At 43.6% G+C, this 22,252-nt stretch overlaps 1 protein-coding gene across 1 annotated transcript; it reads right to left on the bottom strand.

Moving 5' to 3' along the window:
- Positions 1-3,973: 3,973 nt before the first annotated feature.
- On the bottom strand, positions 3,974-21,220 carry LOC124281699. The gene is made up of 5 exons (XM_046717650.1): positions 21,183-21,220; positions 5,553-5,628; positions 5,193-5,339; positions 4,810-5,028; positions 3,974-4,030 (listed from the first exon to the last, which is right to left on the bottom strand). The coding sequence occupies exons 1-5, from the start codon at positions 21,218-21,220 to the stop codon at positions 3,974-3,976; spliced, it is 537 nt and encodes a 178-aa protein (XP_046573606.1).
- Positions 21,221-22,252: the final 1,032 nt, after the last annotated feature.

Below are 22,252 nucleotides of genomic sequence, written 5' to 3'. Positions count from 1 at the left end.
ATCTACCCAGGGATGTCAGGGTGACAGTATCACCCTGCTCCCCACCCCCAAACAACCCCTACACGATACACGATCTACCCAGCGATGTCAGGGTGACAGTAACACCCCTGCTCCCCACCCCCAAACAACCCCTACACGATACACACGATCTACCCAGGGATGTCAGGGTGACAGTAACACCCCTGCTCCCCACCCCAAACAACCCCTACACGATACACACGATCTACCCAGCGATGTCAGGGTGACAGTATCACCCCTGCTCCCCACCCCAAAACAACCCCTACACGATACACACGATCTACCCAGCGATGTCAGGGTGACAGTAACAGCCCCTTCTCCCCACCCCAAAACAGCCCACACGATATAGACGATCTGCCCAGGGATGTCAGGGTGACAGTAACACCCTGCTCCCCACCTAAAACAACGTTACCCCTACACGATACACACGATCTACCCAGCGATGACAGGGTGACAGTAACACCCCTGCTCCCCACCCCAAAACAACCCCTACACGATACACACGATCTACCCAGGGATGTCAGGGTGACAGTAACACCCTGCTCCCCAACCCAAAACAACCCCTACACGATACACGATCTGCCCAGGGATGTCAGGGGTGACGGTATCACCCCTGCTCCCCACCCCAAAACAACCCCTACACGATACACACGATCTGCCCAGGGATGTCAGGGTGACAGTAACACCCTGCTCCCCACCCCAAACAACCCTACACGATACACACGATCTACCCAGCGATGTAAGGTGACGAGTATCACCCTGCTCCCCAACCCAAAACAACCCTACACGATACACGATCTACCCAGGGATGTCAGGGTGACAGTAACACCCCTGCTCCCCACCCCCAAACAACCCCTACACGATACACGATCTGCCCAGCGATGTAAGAGTGACGTATCACCCTGCTCCCCAACCCAAAACAACCCTACGATACACACGATCTACCGAGCGATGTAAGGTGACAGTATCACCCTGCTCCCCAACCCAAAACAACCCCTACACGATACACACGATCTGCCCAGGGATGTCAGGGTGACAGTATCACCCTGCTCCCCAACCCAAAACAACCCCTACACGATACACGATCTACCCAGCGATGTCAGGGTGACAGTAACACCCTGCTCCCCACCCCAAACAACCCCTACGATACACGATCTACCCAGGGTTGTCAGGGTGACAGTATCACCCTGCTCCCCACCCCAAACAACCCCTACACGATACACGATCTACCCAGCGATGTCAGGGTGACAGTAACACCCTGCTCCCCACCCCAAACAACCCTACACGATACACACGATCTACCCAGGGATGTCAGGGTGACAGTAACACCCTGCTCCCCACCCCAAACAACCCTACACGATACACACGATCTACCCAGCGATGTCAGGGTGACAGTATCACCCCTGCTCCCCACCCCAAAACAACCCCTACACGATACACACGATCTACCCAGCGATGTCAGGGTGACAGTAACAGCCCCTTCTCCCCACCCCAAAACAGCCCACACACGATATAGACGATCTACCCAGGGATGTCAGGGTGACAGTAACACCCCTGCTCCCCACCTAAAAACAACGTTACCCCTACACGATACACACGATCTACCCAGCGATGACAGGGTGACAGTAACACCCCTGCTCCCCACCCCAAAACAACCCCTACACGATACACACGATCTACCCAGGGATGTCAGGGTGACAGTAACAGCCCTGCTCCCCACCCCAAAACAACTCCTACCTGATACACACGATCTACCCAGGGATGTCAGGGTGACAGTAACACCCCTGCTCCCCACCCCCAAACAACCCACACACGATACACACGATACACACGATCTACCTAGCGATGTCAGGGTGACAGTAACACCCCTGCTCCCCGCTGTAAAACAACCCCTACACGATCCACCCAGCGATGTCAGGGTGACAGTAACACCCCTGCTCCCCACCCCAAAACAACTCCTACACGATACACATGATCCACCCAGCGATGTCAGGGTGACAGTGACAGTGCCCACGTATACCAGCGCGTGGGCTGCGCGAGACAGTCACGAGCCCACAACACTACCTCATACCCCCCTAAAGGCCCCTCCTCCCCCGCCCCCTCGCCACATAAACGGCTAGCACGCGACCACGTGCAAACACTGTCACTGTGCCAGTCCTGTTAATACACGAGACGAGGAAGTGCAACCGCTATACAAGCAATCCGTAAAATGAGACAGACAACGGGGATATCAGATGCGTTTGACGCGTGCGCGGTGACCTCGGGGTGTACTTCCTGTTCGATCGCGTGGACCAGCGTGGCTGAGACATTAAGCCGAGTGACGACATGAGCGTTGACGGAGTCGGCGACAAATCTTATCGCATCATCTCTAAATATTGGCTTTCCTGTGGTTTATCGTATTTGTGACTTGAGGCTGCAGGCCGGTGTTTGCTTTGTTTCTGAACAGAGTACGTGAGGTAGATAACTATCGGTCATGCGATGATGATTGTGTCAATTTCTAAACTTCACAAATGACACAAGTGAGTGGGTGAGCTAACGAGTGAGTGAGTGAGTAGTGAGTGAGTGAGTGAATGAGTGGGGAACTATCAAATGAGACGAATGTGATTTACAATCAAACAACTGTTTGCCAGTCGTGCACTTGTATTACTGAATCACCGGGTAGCACAGCTTCGCCATTTATCTGACAGACGCCTGTTTGGAGTATCCACTTGCTTTCCGTCATAGTGGCAAGTTGGAGTGTCCAAATCATGCCTTTAAAACCTACCCTAGCTATAGTTCAACTAAACGCCAGTCCTGTCAATTATACAAAAATGACATTCATTCAGCAATGTTAAAATGGATAATGTCAAATGTAGGCTGGAGATGTAGAGACCGACCGTGTCTTATTATAGGGACTGGGGAAGGTGGACTGCACATTGCCTGAGGAAAACCATCACATTCTGGACCCATGATGTTGAAAACCTGACATCTAACATATTTTCCATGCATTTTCTAGATTATTCAAACAAACCTTTTCGGTATCACAATATCTTGCTATGAGCTACGTCATTGTGTCCTCCACCTTGACTGGTGGACAGGAGGAGGGGATGCATCAAGTCATACCCAGTCGTTACCGACGACGTCGTTGTTTTGAGGACGACGCCAGCTGACAGTTTCATTAAACTCCGATCTCTGATGACGCAATTCCTCACTGCCTCGCGATGTGATGACACTTCCTCAGTCTAAATTAACCAATCCGATGTCAGCTTTCTCAAACGATTTGGTTCATTGTTTTCCCACGTCGATTCAGAATTGTGATTTTATTGAACAGTCAGGGAATAGTCCCTACTTCACAACCTGTTGTAACCGTTATTTAAACATATACAGAAAAACTTGTATTCCCTTACCGTTATTTAAACATATACATAATTAATTTGTATTCCCTTACCGTTATTTAAACATATACAGAAATAACTTGTATTCCCTAACCGTGATTTAAACATATACAGAAATAAGTTGTATTCCCTAGCCGTTATTTAAACATATACAGAAATAACTTGTATTCCCTAATCACTGATCTGTCAGGTGGGGTTATGGTGAGAGTTGGAAAAAAACAGAAAACAATTAATTTTCGAACAAGAAAACAAATGTGTCGTGTTTTTCATCAAGGAACACAGACAACACATAATTGCTTTGTTGTGGCCTTATAAAGTTTTCATCTTATTTTTTCTTTACCTTCAACAAACAAACCCCTTTCAGCACCCATGATTCGAGGACATTGTTCGTTATGTCATATCTGCCATAGCGGCCATTTTGAAAACGGTTTATGAAAGTTTTTGTTGCGTGTATTATAGACCGTGCGTGCATACAAAGGACCACTTTCATTGGAGCTGTTGTTTCTGTGGCGATGTATTCGTCGCTTGACAGACAGCTCTTCAAGGTGGAAGGTGTTTCAGTGGGGAGCCATTGTATGCACCTAGTTGAGATGTCCGGATGACTGGCGCGGCAATGGTGGAGTGTGGGCGCGTTCGGCCTTAAACCAAACATACAAGCACTTCACAGTGGCAAAAAATACTTCAGGGCTGAATGCGTGGATGGAATATTTTTTTTATCATAGACTTGGGAAAAACTAATGTTCCCAGTCCACATCTGATCTTGCGCCATCAGTGTTAAAACCAATATTTGGCTTTGGGCCAGGTGAGCTAAACTCAGATGGAAAATTGTGCTGAATGTGCAAATGTTCTTTTCAACAAGTTAAAGATCATTAAGTTTTTAAAACAACTATCGAAAACAGCTGAATCCAACTATGCGACAGGCACACAAGCGTTCCTTGTCCTTTGCTGTTGGAGAGTATACTCGCCTTGTTGATACAGAGTATACATCCATTGTTGTTACAGGGTATACTCCCCTTGTTGTTAGAGGATATACCTCTCTTGTTGTTAGAGGGTATACCTCCCTTGTTGTTAGAGGGTATACCTCCCTTGTTGTTAGAGGGTATACTCGTCTTGTTGTTAGAGGATATACTCCCCTTGTTGTTAGAGGGTATACTCCCCTTGTTGTTAGAGGGTATACTCATCTTGTTGTTAGAGGGTATACCTCCCTTGATGTTAGAGGGTATACCTCCCTTGTTGTTAGAGGGTATACCTCCCTTGTTGTTATAGGGTATACCTCCCTTGTTGTTAGAGGGTATACTCGTCTTGTTGTTAGAGGGTATACTCGTCTTGTTGTTAGAGGGTATACTCCCTTTGTTGTCAGAGGGTATACTCCCTTTCTTGCTGGAGGATATACTCGTCTTGTTGTTGGAGGGTGTACTCGTCTTGTTGTTAGAGGGTATGCTCCTCTTGTTGTTAGAGGGTATGCTCCTCTTGTTGTTAGAGGGTATGCTCCTCTTGTTGTTAGAGGGTATACTCGTCTTGTTGTCAGAGGGTATGCTCCTCTTATTGTTAGAGGGTATACTCGTCTTGTTGTTAGAGGGTAAACTCCCTTTGTTGTCAGAGGGTATACTCCCCTTGTTGTGAGAAGGTTTACACCCTTGTTGTTAGAGGGTATACTCGTCTTGTTGTTAGAGGGTATACTCGTCTTGTTGTTAGAAGGTATACTCGTCTTGTTGTTAGAGGGTATACTCCCTTTATTGTTGGAGGGTATACTCCTCTTGTTGTTGGAGGGTAGACTCCCTTTATTGTTGGATGGTATACTCGTCTTGTTGTTAGAGGGTATACTCCTCTTGTTGTTAGAGGGTATACTCGTGTTGTTGTTAGAGGGTATACCTCCCTTGTTGTTAGAGGGTATACTCGTCTTGTTGTTAGAGGGTATACTCCCCTTGTTGTTGGAGGGTATACTCCCTTTATTGTTGGATGGTATACTCGTGTTGTTGTTAGAGGGTATACTCATCTTGTTGTTAGAGGGTATACTCGTCTTGTTGTTAGAGGGTATACTCGTCTTGTTGTTAGAGGGTATACTCCGTTTGTTGTTAGAGGGTATACTCCCTTTATTGTTGGATGGTATACTCGTCTTGTTGTTAGAGGGTATACTCATCTTGTTGTTAGAGGGTATACTCGTCTTGTTGTTAGAGGGTATACTCCGTTTGTTGTTAGAGGGTATACTCCCTTTATTGTTGGATGGTATACTCGTCTTGTTGTTAGAGGGTATACTCGTATTGTTGTTAGAGGGTATACTCGTCTCGTTGTTATAGGGTATACTCCCTTTATTGTTGGAGGGTATACTATGTGACATCCCGTCACCTACAACGCTAAACGAAGTTATAGATATCAACGTATCCACCCACCCCACAAAGTAGCAGGTAGGATCTCTCGGTGAAGTATTTATTGACAAAAGCTAGTGTTCACACAAAAACCTGTCTTCCCTCAGAGTTAAAAGGGTGAGATTGCCTGTGGCTATTGCTTCAACTGTTACACTGCACTAATGGTCGGCTTTTCGGGAGTTTTAATTTCCCTGATTACCACGCCATGGTGCCTCTGAATTAGTCCAACATAAACGCCCATAATACAAAACAAGTAAAATGTAACAACTTTAATCCGATTTTCATTCAAACGATGCAAAAAGAGAACCCCTTTCCTCAAAGGGCCTTTCACCCTTCGCTGATCTGGCCAAATGAAATTGTCATAAGGCAGCGCCATCTATTGACAGCGCTCAGCAACACTTCTTCATCTGCATAACGTACGACGCAGTAGATTGACAAATACTACTAAATTCAGATAAATTCAAACCAATAAGTGACTTTAATCACAATATACTAAACACTTTGAATTTGGGATCAATGGGTTCTCTAAAAAGCAAGGTTTGCGAAGTGAAAAAATATTATTTTTTTAGAAATGGCCTTTTTTGGCGACTCTCTGTCCTTGTAAAAATGTTGTACATCTGGCCTTGGTATTTAGTACAAACACGCAGAGTCTTTGTACTTTGTACTTTTAAACGTTATGACGCAGTTGGTCCCGAGCCATTGTATCTGGCCCGGGTATGATCCTTAATACGCGCGTGGGGATTCAGTGTAGATGTCCCCAGTAATACATGGTGGGGGTGGGGGTGGGGGTGGGGGTGGGCGTGGATGCTGGATCTGAGGGTAAAGCTCAGTCACTTGGTTGATATCGTAACTCTGCTCTCAATATCAATGACTGGTTGGTTTGGTCCTTCCTATTCTAGGAAAAAGAGAGGGAGGTAGAGTAGGAGGATGAAAGAAAGAGAGGATGAAGGAGGCGGAGAAGTAGGGATGACGGACAAAGAGGAAGAAGAAGATGAAAGAGGATGAAGGAGGATGAGGATGAAGGAGAATAATTGGTTGAGAAGGAGAAGATATAGAGAGATAGAAGAGCACGAGAAGTAGAAGAGCTGGAGTAGAAGGAGAAGGACGAGGAAGAAGAGAAGAAGGACGAGGAAGAACAGGAGAAAGAAGGAGGGGAAGAAGAAGAAAGCAGAAGTATAAGAGCAGAAGTAGAAAAGCTGGAGTAGAAGGAGAAGGGAAGAAGAATTAGAAGCAGAGACGGAGGAGTTCTGTAATAACGTGTTAAATGTCCTGGACTAGACTAAGTGCTGGCGACTTCTAGTGTCCATCGTTCTGTATATGAACAAGACATTGTATTTGCTGGGGTGGCACAGTGGATGTATTTGTATCTATGTGTACAGGCGTACATCGTTTCGTCGATCTATGCCATTGAGACACGGTCACACATATACTCGAGAATGCAACCTCGGGAAAACACACACGCGTTTCTTAGCGGTTTACGCTTGTTTTCATTGCTAGCTGATTGTAAAAGTTTTGTTAAAATGAATGTCTTAAGTTTCCTTGATATCGTGTCTGGCATAGAATAATCATTTTGGCATTTCAGAATTTAGGCTTCGTTCAAGTTATTCACAATATTACACTTTACACCTCAAAATGTTTGTGAAAGAAGCAGTATGGCTGTTGATATCAGCTGATTCTTGGACGGCGGGCGTGGCTTACACTGGTACAACTGCCTACAGTCGCAGGGACTTGTCCTGGAAACACCGAGTCCTGAAGCCGTGCGCCAATGTGTAGGCTATTAGCAGGGGTAATACAAGCCCCATTGTACACGTCACAACACCCGGTGAACGCGGGGGTGGGTGCTTTGATTGTAACGGGCAAGGTGCAGCGGGAGAAAGTGCTTTTTGTGTTCGGTTACGCTGAACGCTACACGCGAACACCCAAACATCTGGTAAATTGTGTTGTAAGTTGGTATTCTTAGCAGTGTTATGACAAGCTTTACTTGATGACGTTGTTATCTGTCATCGTTGCCGAACACACCGGTAGCTGACGTTTGTTAGCAACATCGTTGTGAGACATGCACAATATGTCTAACTTTACATACATACATCTCTTGTCTCAAAAGAGGTGTCCACATTTCTTTATCCCAGATTTCTTATGGTCAGCTTCAGTCTCTTTACTTCATCAACGTTGTCTTGAGAGTTATCTAAGCATGCGTGTCCTGAGAGTTATCTAAGCATGTGTGTCTTGAGAGTTATCTAAGCATGCGTGTCTTGAGAGTTATCTAAGCATGTGTGTCTTGAGAGTTATCTAAGCATGTGTGTCCCGAGAGTTATCCAAGCATGTGTGTCTTGAGAGTTATCTAAGCATGCGTGTCTTGAGAGTTATCTAAGCATGTGTGTCTTGAGAGTTATCTAAGCATGCGTGTCTTGAGAGTTATGTAAGCATGTGTGTCTTGAGAGTTATCTAAGCATGTGTGTCTTGAGAGTTATCTCAGCATGTGTGTCTTGAGAGTTATCTAAGCATGTGTGTCTTGAGAGTTATCTAAGCATGTGTGTCTTGAGAGTTATCTAAGCATGTGTGTCTTGAGAGTTATCTAAGCATGCGTGTCTTGAGAGTTATCTAAGCATGTGTGTCTTGAGAGTTATCTAAGCATGTGTGTCTTGAGAGTTATCTAAGCATGTGTGTCTTGAGAGTTATCTAAGCATGTGTGTCTTGATCTAAGCAGTGTCTTGAGAGTCTAAGCATGTTGTGTCTTGAGAGTTATCTAAGCATGTGTGTCTTGAGAGTTATCTAAGCATGTTTTATCTAAGCATGTGTCTTGAAAGTTATCTAAGCATGTGTATCTTGAGAGTTATCTAAGCATGCGTGTCTTGAGAGTTATCTAAGCATGCGTGTCCCGAGGAGTTATCTAAGCATGTGTGTCTTGAGAGTTATCTAAGCATGTGTTTACTTACTTTACTTACTGCCAAATCCATCAGCAGCAGCAGACCATTTTTCTTCTTCAGAAAGAGCCACCATTTACTACTGTTAAGCTACACAGCATTGCTCTTCATGCTCCTGCTTTACTAGCCGGTGAGCAGCTTGTTCTGACTACATACAATGTGGAAGTCCGGTGTCCCCCAATCGTTTGTTAAAGTGAGTAAAACAAACCTACTTCCCACTCCACTCACTCACTTCTACTTCCACTTCTCACTACTGCTACTACTACTGCTACAACTCTACTGTCTCCTGTTGCTACTTACTACTACTGCTACTTCACTACTACTACAACCACTACTACTGCCACTGCTATTTCTCACTAGTTGTTGCTACTGCCATGTGGAGCACACTTTCAGAACATTTTACTTCATAACCACTACTATTAACTACTTCACTTCACTACCACTACTCTTCAAGCACTGCCACACTACTACTTACCACATTACCACTGTTTGTTGCTACTGCTACTCACACCACTTCACAATCCACATTTACTACTTACTGCTACTACAACTACTACTACTACTGCTTCTGCTACATTTACCTTACTTCACCACAACTACTACTACTACTACTGCTACTTGTATCTATTTTTACTGCTTCTTGTTTTTGTTAAGCATTAATTACTTTCATTAACTTTAACATTGCTTCTAGGGCACACATTACTGTCTTTACATGACTTACTTACTTACTGCTTACTGCTTTACTATAATCCAGCAGCAGAAAATATTTACATTTATTTACTTTACTTGCTATAACGGATTCATTGTTAAGCATTACACAGCATTATTTATTACACATTACTTGACATTACAGCATGCTTGACAGCAGCAAGAAAGCATTTCATTACTACTACTACATTATTTACCATTTTTATCAGAGTTTAATAACCTTACTGTGGTTGTAATTAATCACATCTTGCATTAATTTTAATTACCATTAATTTTAGGAATTACCTGCCTTTGACTTTCTTGCCTGTTTTTACTCCTCCTTTTCCTTTATAGTTTACTTTTCACTTGTCTACTACACTCTTTACTATCCTATTGCTACTGCTGCTGCTTTACTTCATTGCTACAGCCTTTACACCTTATCCTTCTGCTTTACTACTGTCTGACTGCTGTCTCCACAGCCTTTAATTCCTTCTACTAGCTTTACTGTCTCCTACAGTTATCCTTTTCTGCTTTACTTCATTAAGTCTACTACAGGATCCCCATTGCTTCTACTGTCTGCCTGCTTCTACTTCATTTTGTCTCCCATAGCTGCTGCTGCTGCTACTTTATACCCATGCTGCTTTTACTGCTGCTCTCTGCCTTACTGCTGCTCCAGCAGCTTACATGCACTTAACGCTTAACGCTGCTACTCCATCCTTTCAGCAACGCTTGCTCATTTGTCTGCCTGCCCCCATCTTTACTGTCTACTCACTACTGTTCACTGCCTTTACACCCATCCCTGCATTAGCTTTTGTCTGCTGCTGCTTACACCCATCCCTTCTACTAGCTTCTACTACTAGGTTCATCATACGGGGTAGCCCCATCCCTTCTAGCCGTTTCTACTTCCCCACATGGGCCAAAATGGTTCTCCTAAGTGTCCTACAGCCGTGATCCTTTTCCTGGAATATTAGCTTTCTAGTGGCGTAAAATCTAACTTACTCAGCCTTTCCTCCTTCTGCTACTACTGCTCTACTGCTTCATGTCACAGCAATTCTACTGCTTTTACTACTGCCATAGCCTTTACGCTTTCTGCTACTACTTGCTGCCTACTTGCAGCCTTTATTAACCTCCTTTCTGCTTCATTTACTAAGTCTCCAATAGCCTTTACTGCTACTGCTGCTGCTACTACTGCTGCTGCTGCTTACTGCTGTTATGACCCATCCTACTGGTATAGCTACTACTGCTTGTACTGCTATTGCCTTTACCTCCTTCTACTGCTTCTGCCCATTACTGCTTTTACACCCATGCTGCTGCTAGTCCCTTCTACAGCTTCTACTACTAAGTCTCCTACAGCCTTTACCCCATCCCTTCTACAGCTTCTACTACTAAGTCTCCTACAGCCTTTACACCCATCCCTTCTACAGCTTCTACTACTAAGTCTACTACAGCCTTTACCCCCATCCCTTCTACAGCTTCTACTACTAAGTCTACTACAGCCTTTACCCCCATCCCTTCTACAGCTTCTACTACTAAGTCTACTACAGCCTTTACAAGTTCTACTCCAACGCCAGTTACAGCTTCTACTACCAAGACCTCATGCAGCTACAACTATCACGTCTACTACAACAACAGTAAGTAAATCAATACTGGCTATCTCCCGTCACCACGATGCCGTCATTGACGAACGGTGAGACACGCCCACACATATCTGGGGCGACTTGGTTAGCATCCAGTTTGTTTCAGGTTGTCCCATCATGTTTGTGAGCTGAGGATGCACATGGATCTGGATGTTACAGCTCAGCTCCACACAGTGTTCCCATGTACCCGACTAGGCCTTGATAATGGATTTGGATGTTACAGCTCAGCTCCACACAGTGTTCCCATGTACCCGACTAGGCCTTGATAATGGATCTGGATGTTACAGCTCAGCTCCACACAGTGTTCCCATGTACCCGACTAGGCCTTGATAATGGATCTGGACATTACAGCTCAGCTCCACACAGTGATCCCATGTACCCGACTAGGCCTTGATAATGGATCTGGATGTTACAGCTCAGCTCCACACAGTGTTCCCATGTACCCGACTAGGCCTTGATAATGGATCTGGATGTTACAGCTCAGCTCCACACAGTGATCCCATGTACCCGACTAGGCCTTGATAATGGATCTGGATGTTACAGCTCAGCTCCACACAGTGTTCCCATGTACCCGACTAGGCCTTGATAATGGATCTGGATGTTACAGCTCAGCTCCACACAGTGTTCCCATGTACCCGACTAGGCCTTGATAATGGATCTGGATGTTACAGCTCAGCTCCACACAGTGATCCCATGTACCCGACTAGGCCTTGATAATGGCCAACCGGATCCTAGTCTTCTCGTCAAACGACGACATGTGGACATTCTCTGTGAACCGCCTTCTGCTAAATACGAATACAGATTCTTGACGACAACTCCCGCAGGCACTACGTCCATGGGCTGACATCATTAGCGAATGAGCTGGCTTTGAAAATAACTGTACTTGCATCTCGGCGCGTTATGTAGAGCACACATCACCGCACTGGTAGGACGCAGGAGCCGGGCATACCAGTCTGTGATTCTCACCTACGCAAGGCGTACAAGGGACATAACTCTTCACAACTAATTACGGCGGCTTTGACGACGTGGCCTCTACAGCACCAGCTGTCACAAACGTATACTGTTAAAAAACTTCAGAACCACTCGATTTTTACTATTACTGTAGTTAATATGCGCAATGAAGACCAACTGTTGAAGTATGAAAGGATGGGGTGGTACTGTACTGGTTCTATGTTCACCACTTGCAAGCATGACGTTACCGCTCGGGGGAGTCATTATGTGACCAAAAGCTTTTAAACCGTGAACGCCAGAGCGGCGACACAGAGACGTTGACAGAAGGAGTGCCTGCCGTTGTGCTTCTACTTGTCTGTCTTGCATTAATTGCCGTTGACAAACAATATTCAGCTTGTCATTGAAATGAAAACTATGCGAGGTATTCCAACATCAACATACCGATCGCAACATTTGTTGGCCGGGATTCCATGAATGTTATTATGGAGTATTCAAATTAACATAACAATCATTCAATCTGTTTCACATTAAATATATTTAACACCGTTTTGTTAATTTTCAAGTGTGTACATAGTTGTCGATCTCTCAAAACCGTTATAGTAATGACATGTTCGTTGATATGGTCGACACTTCCTAATGGGCCTATAGAACGGTCGCCAGCTGTACCTCTTGTAAAGGGGCGTAACTCTAACATTATCTCATGTAAGAGTCGAATGGTGTTGAAGAATTAACACACCTTTGTTGCTCAAGTGGACTGTAAGTATCACATTCGTTGTGTAAAGTTGACAATAGTAATTTACACAACATTCTTAATTCCACGGTACGTTTCCGTTCTTGATGGTTTAGGAAAGTTCCGGAAACAAAGCAAAGAGTGTATGATATGCACATGCGCAGCATGCATTATGGGTGTCTGGAAGTTGAAAAAAGCGAATTAAGAACTAAAAGAAACATATGCTCACATGTGATAAGAAAAACAGAACGTTTTCAATGGTGGCATGTTTGGGCCCAGCGATGATGGCGGCTGGCGATGACGTATTCTGGGATTGATGCTGTTGTAGCAGACCGATCTAACGGTTAAATGCTGCCGTCTCAGTTAAATCTGCAGATTAGGTGGACGTGGTTTCATATTCTAGTCACACATGTCCTCAAACAGATGTGATCCTGAAACAAGATGGTTTTCTCTTAAAGAGGCATTTTCTGTTCTCGTGACCATGCATTAACTGAACTCTAAGAGTTTCCGAAAGCTGCCATGTCTGTGAGGCCGTCAAGGCGCTTGTAGCCTACGAACACACGTATTATTTTATTAGCATATTTCAATTTAGTCAAATTCGATTCTCAGCTGTAGCTGGGGAAAAAGTCAGGAATTATTGTGAAAAACTTGGACAAGCATCGAAGCGAAATGGTTAATCTCCATTCTCATGTGGAAATTATAATCGTTTGTTTGACGTGTCATTGGATCTGACGATGTTGGGAGACGCATACAATTAGAATTCAGCTGTTGAAGACATAAAAAACATTTTGGACGAAATCATACCATGAAAAGTAGTCCCTATGCGAGTGACGCCCTCTTCATGCTAAAAGAAATGTTGGGTAGTATGGTAAAATCTTTTCCTTTCATAAATTTATGCATGACATTTTTTACGCCTCACAATCGGTAAAAACAACCTTTTAACTCCCCTTCTAAAGCAGGCTTTGTTAGTATAGGGTTGTATTCGACAAGGTGTTCAAAGAGGGGTATTTTTTTGGGTTTAATATCAGAAATCGCGGCATTATCAATTGCCTGCAGAGAGTTGAGTTTTAAGGTAATTGTAGCGGTTTGAATGAAATGAGAAAAAAATAGCCTCAGCTGCCCATTCTATTATCTTTGGGCAAATTTACAGCAACTGAAAGTTTCCTACACTTTTTAAAGAGCCGCCAAAATACAACGCGAAGCTTTCAAGCTTGCAGAGCACGGCCGAAGTTTGACAAAGTTTTGAATTTGCCGCCTGGCTAAAGAGCCGTGGCCAGGACTAAGCGGGAAGTGCTGTTTGCAGCGTTTTGGCGCTGCTTTTAGACATGGAGCGGGGCGTTTCAAACAGTCGGTCGAAACGCGTGCCGATGTAACAGTTTAATCAGGATAGCTATTATCATCGTGAGCTGAAGAGTACTGTTATACGAGATGCAATGTCGGGAGTTCCTGCTGATTCTGGAGGACCTGGGGATGTGGCGAGGTGGGACTGATCTCAGCCTCCCCGGACGGTGATGGCAGCAAGGCAGTCCGTGTTGTCGGCAATGTTATATATAGTATTACCGTATTCCAATAGTACTGTGATTCTTAGGTGAAAACGTTTCAGTCCAGCTGATTGTAAAACAAACACTTTGAGAGTTCATTTTGAAACTTTAACAATATTTTCACACTTGTTTATGTCTTGTTGACAGGTTGAACAGTGCGGTGTTCCGGGTCAGCCGAGTTGATACTTTGTGTAGGAAGCCGTCACTCCGTCTACATGGATAGGCCAGCATATCACCCACCCACCCATCAACAAAGCGAACAATGAAATCCCAGCTAAAGATTAACAGTAAATAATTTCGTTAGAAATTCCGTTAAAACCATTCCGTTAAATATGAAATTTAACGTTTAAAATTAATTTGCTAGTATTATTTGTTGATAAGTTTCTGTTTTAATGAATGATTTAGTTGACGTTCACGGGGAGTACGCTAGCTGCAAACATAGACGCCAACACCTGCCCGTTTTGCAATAAGTGATCATGTAACAGCAGACGATTCCTCGGTGGTCACTGTACTGGAGAGAACACTTCATACAAGGACACAGTTCTATACAAACTACAAAATACAAGGACACAGTTCTGTGCAGACTACAAATTACAAGGGTACACAGTGCTCTACAAACTACAAAATACAAGGTTACACGTGCTCTACAAACTACAAAATACAAGGATACACAGTGCTCTACAAACTACAAAATACAAGGTTACACAGCCCTGTACAGACTTCAAAATACAAGGTTACACAGTGCTCTACAAACTACAAAATACAAATATACACAGTGCTCTACAAACTACAAAAAACAAGGTTACACATCCCTGTACAGACTACAAAATACAAGGTTACACAGTGCTCTACAACCTACAAATATACACAGTGCTCTACAAACTACAAAAAACAAGGTTACACAGCCCTGTACAAACTACAAAATACAAGGTTACACAGTGCTCTACAAACTACAAAATACAAGGTTACACAGTGCTCTACAAACTACAAAATACAAATATACACAGTGCTCTACAAACTACAAAATACAAGGTTACACAGCCCTGTACAGACTTCAAAATACAAGGTTACACAGTGCTCTACAAACTACAAAATACAAATATACACAGTGCTCTACAAACTACAAAAAACAAGGTTACACAGCCCTGTACAGACTACAAAATACAAGGTTACACAGTGCTCTACAAACTACAAAATACAAGGATACACAGTGCTCTACAAACTACAAAATACAAATATACACAGTGCTCTACAAACTACAAAATACAAATATACACAGCTCTGTACAGAATACAAAATACAAGGTTACACAGCTCTGTACAGACTACAAAATACAAGGGTACACAGTGCTCTACAAACTACAAAATACAAGGACACAGTGCTCTACAAACTACAAAATACAAGGATACACAGTGCTCTACAAACTACAAAATACAATGTTACACAGTGCTCTACAAACTACAAAATACAAGGTTACACAGTGTTCTACAAATTACAAAATACAAAGATACCCAGTGCTCTACAAACTACAAAATACAAATATACACAGTGCTCTACAAACTACAAAATACAAATATACACAGCTCTGTACAGACTACAAAACACAAGGTTACACAGCTCTGTACAGACTACAAAATACAAGGTTACACAGTGCTCTACAAACTACAAAATACAAGGACACAGTGCTCTACAAACTACAAAATACAAGGATACACAGTGCTCTACAAACTACAAAATACAAATGTACACAGTGCTCTACAAACTACAAAAAACAAGGTTACACAGCCCTGTACAGACTACAAAATACAAGGTTACACAGTGCTCTACAAACTACAAACTACAAATATACACAGTGCTCTACAAACTACAAAATACAATGTAACACAGCCCTGTACAGACTACAAAATACAATGTTACACAGCTCTGTACAGACTACAAAATACAAGGGTACACAGTGCTCTACAAACTACAAAATACAAGGACACAGTGATCTACAAACTACAAAATACAAGGATACACAGTGCTCTACAAACCACAAAATACAAATATACACAGTGCTCTACAAACTACAAAAAACAAGGTTACACAGCCCTGTACAGACTACAAAATACAAGGTTACACAGTGCTCTACAAACTACAAAATACAAATATACACAGTGCTCTACAAACTACAAAATACAAGGTAACACAGTGCTCTACACTCTACAAAATACAAGGATACACAGCTCTGTACAGACTACAAAATACAAGGTTACACAGCCCTGTACAGACTACAAAATACAAGGTTACACATTGCTCTACAAACTACAAAAAACAATGTCACACAGCTCTGTACAGACTGCAAAATACAAGGATACACAGCTCTGTACAGACTACACAATACAAGGTTACGAAGCCCTGTACACACTACAAAATACAAGGATACACAGCTCTGTACAGACTACAAAATACAAGGTTACACAGCCCTGTACAAACTACAAAATACAAGGTTACACGTGCTCTACAATCTACAAAATACAAGGATACACAGTGCTCTACAATCTACAAAATACAAGGATACACAATTTTGTACAGATTACAAAATACAAGGGTACACTGTGCTCTACAGTCTACAAAATACAAGGATACACGTGCTCTACAAATCTACAAAATACAAAGATACACAATTTTGTATAGACTACAAAATACAAGGGTACACAGTGCTCTACAATCTACAACATACAAAAAGGATACACGTGCTCTACAATCTACAAAATACAAGGATACACAATTTTGTATAGACTACACAATACAAGGGTACACAGTGCTCTACAATCTACAAAATACAAGGATACACGTGCTCTACAATCTACAAAATACAAGGATACACAATTTTGTATAGACTAGAAAATACAAGGGTACACAGTGCTCTACAATCTACAAAATACAAAAAGGATACACGTGCTCTACAATCTACAAAATACAAGGATACACAATTTTGTATAGACTAGAAAATACAAGGGTACACAGTGCTCTACAATCTACAAAATACAAAAAGGATACACGTGCTCTACAATCTACAAAATACAAGGATACACAATTTTGTATAGACTACAAACTACAAGGGTACGCAGTGCTCTACAATCTTCACAATACAAGGATACACAACTTGGTACAGACTACAAAATACAAGGGTACACTGTGCTCTACAATCTACAAAATACAAGGATACACGTGCTCTACAATCTACAAAATACAAGGATACACGTGCTCTACAATCTACAAAATACAAGGATACACTTGCTCTACAATCTACAAAATACAAGGATACACAATTTTGTACAGACTACAAAATACAAGGGTCCACAGTGCTCTACAATCTACAAAATACAAGGATACACAATTTTGTACAGATTACAAAATGCAAGGGTCCACAGTGCTCTACAATCTACAAAATACAAGGATACACGTGCTCTACAATCTACAAAATACAAGGATACACAATTTTGTATAGACTACAAAATACAAGGGTACACAGTGCTGTACTTTACGTTAGAAAATGTAGCTTGACTTTGTAGTGGCGGTGGTTGTATTGCTGTTGGATGGTGTCCGTTGTTATGGCGGTGGTTGTATTGCTGTTGGATGGTGTCCGTTGTTGTGGTGGTGATTGTATTGCTGTTGGATGGTGTCCGTTGTTACTGCGGTGGTTGTATTGCTGTTGGATGGTGCCCGTTGTCGTGGTGGTGGTTGTATTGTTGTTGGATGGAGTCCGTTGTTATGGTGGTTGTATTGCTGTTGGATTGTGTCCGTTGTTGTGGCGGTGGTTGTATTGCTGTTGGGTGGTGACTGTTGTTGTGACGGTGGTTGTATTGCTGTTGGATTGTGTCCGTTGTTGTGGCGGTGGTTGTATTGCTGTTGGGTGGTGACTGTTGTTGTGGCGGTGGTTGTATTGCTGTTGGATGGTGACCGTTGTTATGACGGTGATTGTATTGCTGTTGGATGGTGTCCGTTGTTATGGTGGTGGTTGTATTGCTGTTGGATGGTGTCCGTTGTTATGGCGGTGGTTGTATTGCTCTGGGTGGTGTCCGTTTTTGTGGCGCGTTGGTTGTATTGCTGTTGTATGGTGTCCGTTGTTATGGCGGTGGCACTGTGGCAACAAGGGCTGTAGTGATATAAATGTTAGTCTCCGCCAGACAATCCAGTGTTTGTCAATATTAACATTGATCTACGCAATTTGAACACGCTGAAAATATTGATTTCCATATATTTCAAACATGTTTTGATTGTCAGTACTACAAACTTGTTAAAATGCGCGGAAAGTATAACTAGTGGACTGAATAAATAGGAATTTATCTTCAAATCTTGACAATTTCAATCATTGCTGTAATGTGTGGTTTCCATTCCCTATTAATGTGAGTGAGTGAGTGAGTGAGTGAGCTGGGTTAGACGCCGTGTTGACCTGTGCCCTACTCACAGACGCGTCTGCTTCAGCTGAGGAGAGAAGCCCGAAGTTATGTTGGTGTCAAAACTCTAGAACAGGAGTATGGTGGGAGGCCAAAGATCATAATTGGGGTGAATGTGGGATTAGAACCACGACCATAGGATCAGTGCACATCTAAGGGAGACAACTCTACACAGGGATTGGGTCACATCGAAGGGAGATACCTCTACACAGACTGAGGCACATCTAAGGGAGACAACTCTACACCGTCACGGGGACTAAAAAAGCGAGTTCAGTATTCTGTTTATTACTGTCCAACATAAATTGATAGCAACTGCCTACAGTGTGATGACTCTCAGCTTTCCGTGAGTCAAACAAGAGGCTTTAGCATTGCGACATTATTACTGTAAACCATTATGACGTCATACCTCTAGCGGTATTACTCTAGTGTAATGTTGTCGTAAAAATATACACTGCAGTATTTTACACGGGCGAGTAATAAGAATGTTTACCACACATTCTACGTCATGGTGAATATTGCTAAATATCAGTGAGAAATTGTATATGATCCATTGGTGAAATAAACTCATAACCGTGACAACGCATGAAGCAGGTCAAGTGTATTACAGGGAGTTACCATGCACCTGTAAAGCTGAACGATCGAGCATTAATGTAAAACGTGTGTAAAATAGCTAAATATTCGCACGTATGTAAAACAACGCTTCAGCTGATGAAAACGTTTCATGAACTGAAATGAAACTAAACGTAAAGATGCCGGCACCAGCGTGACTGGACCATTGATGCCGTTAGTAAAGTGACTGGACCATTGATGCCGTCAGTAAAGTGACTGGGCCATTGATGCCGGCAGTAAAGTGACTGGACCATTGATGCCGGCAGTAAAGTGACTGGACCAATTGATGCCGTCGGTAAAGTGTCAGGACAATGATGCCGGCACCAAAGTGACTGGAACATTGATGCCGTCAGTAAAGTGACTGGACCATTGATGCCGGCACTAAAGCGACTGGAACATTGATGCTGGCAGTAAAGTGACAGGACCATTGACGCCGGCAGAAAAGTGACTGGACCATTGATGCCGTCATTATAGTGACTGGACCATTGATGCTGTCAGTAAAGTGACTGGACCATTGATGCCGGCAGTAAAGTGACTAGACCATTGATGACGTCAGTAAAGTGACAGGACCATTGATGCCGGCAGGTAAGTGACAGGACCACTGATGCCGGCAGTAAAGTGACAGGACCATTGATGCCGTCAGTAAAGTTACAGGACCATTGATGCCGTCAGTAAAGTGACAGGACCATTGATGCTGTCAGTAAAAGGAAAGGACTATTGATGTTGGCAGTAAAGTGACAGGACCATTGATGCCGTCAGTAAAGTGATATCAATGTAACGGTACGATTGTAAATTGGGGAAAAGAAATAACCGCTTAAAGAGTAGAAAAAACGGCAACAATTCATATCCATATTCAAAATCCATTCCTGATCGTGTGTTGGACAGAACGACTCGGTCGCTCTAGGCTTGCAAACAAGCAACCCTTGACTCGGACGCTCTTTAGTCTTGTATTCAAGCAGCCCTTGACTCGGACGCTCTTTAGTCTTGTATACAGGCAGCCCTTGACCCGGACGCTCTTTAGTCTTGTATACAAGCAACCCTTGACTCGGACGCTCTTTAGTCTTGTATTCAAGCAGCCCTTGACTCGGACGCTCTTTAGTCTTGTATACAGGCAACCCTTGACTCGGACGCTCTTTAGTCTTGTATACAAGCAGCCCTTGACTCGGACGCTCTTTAGTCTTGTATACAAGCAGCCCGTGACTCGGACGCTCTTTAGTCTTGTATACAAGCAACCCTTGACTCGGTCGCTCTAGGCTTGCAAACAAACATCCCTTGACTCGGACGCTCTTTAGTCTTGTATACAAGCAACCCTTGACTCGGACGCTCTTTAGTCTTGTATACAAGCAACCCTTGACTCGGACGCTCTTTAGTCTTGTATACAAGCAACCCTTGACTCGGTCGCTCTAGGCTTGCAAACAAACATCCCTTGACTCGGACGCTCTTTAGTCTTGTATACAAGCAACCCTTGACTCGGACGCTCTTTAGTCGTGTATACAAGCATCCCATGACTCGGACGCTCTTTAGTCTTGTATACAAGCAACCCTTAACTCGGACGCTCTTTAGTCTTGTATATAAGCAGCCCTTGACTCGGAGGCTCTTTAGTCTTGTATGCAAGCAACCTTTGACTCGGACGCTCTTCAGTCTTGGACACAAACAACCCTTGACTCGGACGCTCTTTAGTCTTGTATACAAGCAGCCCTTGACTCGGACGCTCTTTAGTCTTGTATACAAGCAACCCTTGAGTCGGACGCTCTTTAGTCTTGTATACAAGCAACCCTTGACTCGCACGCTCTTTAGTCTTGTATACGAGCAGCCCTTGCAGAGAAACCCTCTCTTCCGCGAAAGTCAAAATTCCCCGAGTAAGGGAGCAGGTGTCTGTAACAGCCCGCCCCTCCACGCCCACTGTTCCTCCTCTGGGCAGGCGCAGGCTCCACACGACATACCGTATCCCTGCTACAAATAGAACCTCTTCTGTGTAACTGCAATTGTAAGGAATAGTGCTTCCGGCTGTCGTTAACAAACATCACAACGACACTTTCAGCAGATAGATGGTCTTATATTTTGGGTCGATTGTGGAAATAATCAAAATCGGAAAATTCGTGGTTAAACCCTTTGATTGCTTCATCGAAGGACGGGGTTCGGTTCCCCTCGCAGTTGCAATGTTAAAAGCCCAGAGCTCCCAGCCGTGATATATCTGACGTAGTGTTAAAACAAGCGTAATACCTGCTGCGGACTGCAGAGAGTGGGTGGGTTGATATCTGACCAGGATTGTCGGAGGTTGATGGGTTGATATCTGACAGGGATTGTAGGTGGTGCATGGTGTGATATCTGACAAGGATTGTAGGTGTTGGATGGGGTAATATCTGACAAGGATTGTAGGTAGCGGATGGAGTGATATCAAACAAAGATTGTTTGTAGCGGATGGGGTGATATCTAACAGGGATTGTTGGTAGCGGATTGGGTGATATCTAAAAAGGATTGTTGGTAGCGGATGGGGTGATATCTGACAAGGATTTAAGGTAGCGGATGGGGTGATACCTGACAAGGATTGTAGGTGGTGTATGGGGTGATATCTGACATGGATTTAAGGTAGCGGATGGGGTGATACCTGACAAGGATTGTAGGTAGCGGATGGAGTGATACCTGACAAGGATTGTAGGTGTTGGATGGGGTGATATCTGACAAGGATTGTAGGTTGCGGATGGGGTGATACCTGACAAGTATTGTAGGTTTTGGATGTGGTGATACCTGACAAGGATTGTAGGTGTTGGATGGGGTGATATCTGACAGGGATTGTAGGTGTTGGATGGGGTGATATCTGACAAGGATTGTAGGTGATGTATGGGGTGATATCTGACAAGGATTGTAGGAGTTGGATTGGGTGATATCTGTCAAGGAGTGCAGGTGTTGGATGGGGTGATGTCTGACAAGGATTGTAGGTGTTGGATGGGGTGATATCTGACAAGGATTGTA

The sequence above is a fragment of the Haliotis rubra genome, unplaced genomic scaffold, assembly GCF_003918875.1.
Source record: "Haliotis rubra isolate DU_JTF1 unplaced genomic scaffold, ASM391887v1 Scf288, whole genome shotgun sequence".
In the NCBI taxonomy this organism is placed as follows: Eukaryota; Metazoa; Mollusca; class Gastropoda; order Lepetellida; family Haliotidae; genus Haliotis; species Haliotis rubra.
This window is presented reverse-complemented; position numbering and strand designations above follow the sequence as displayed.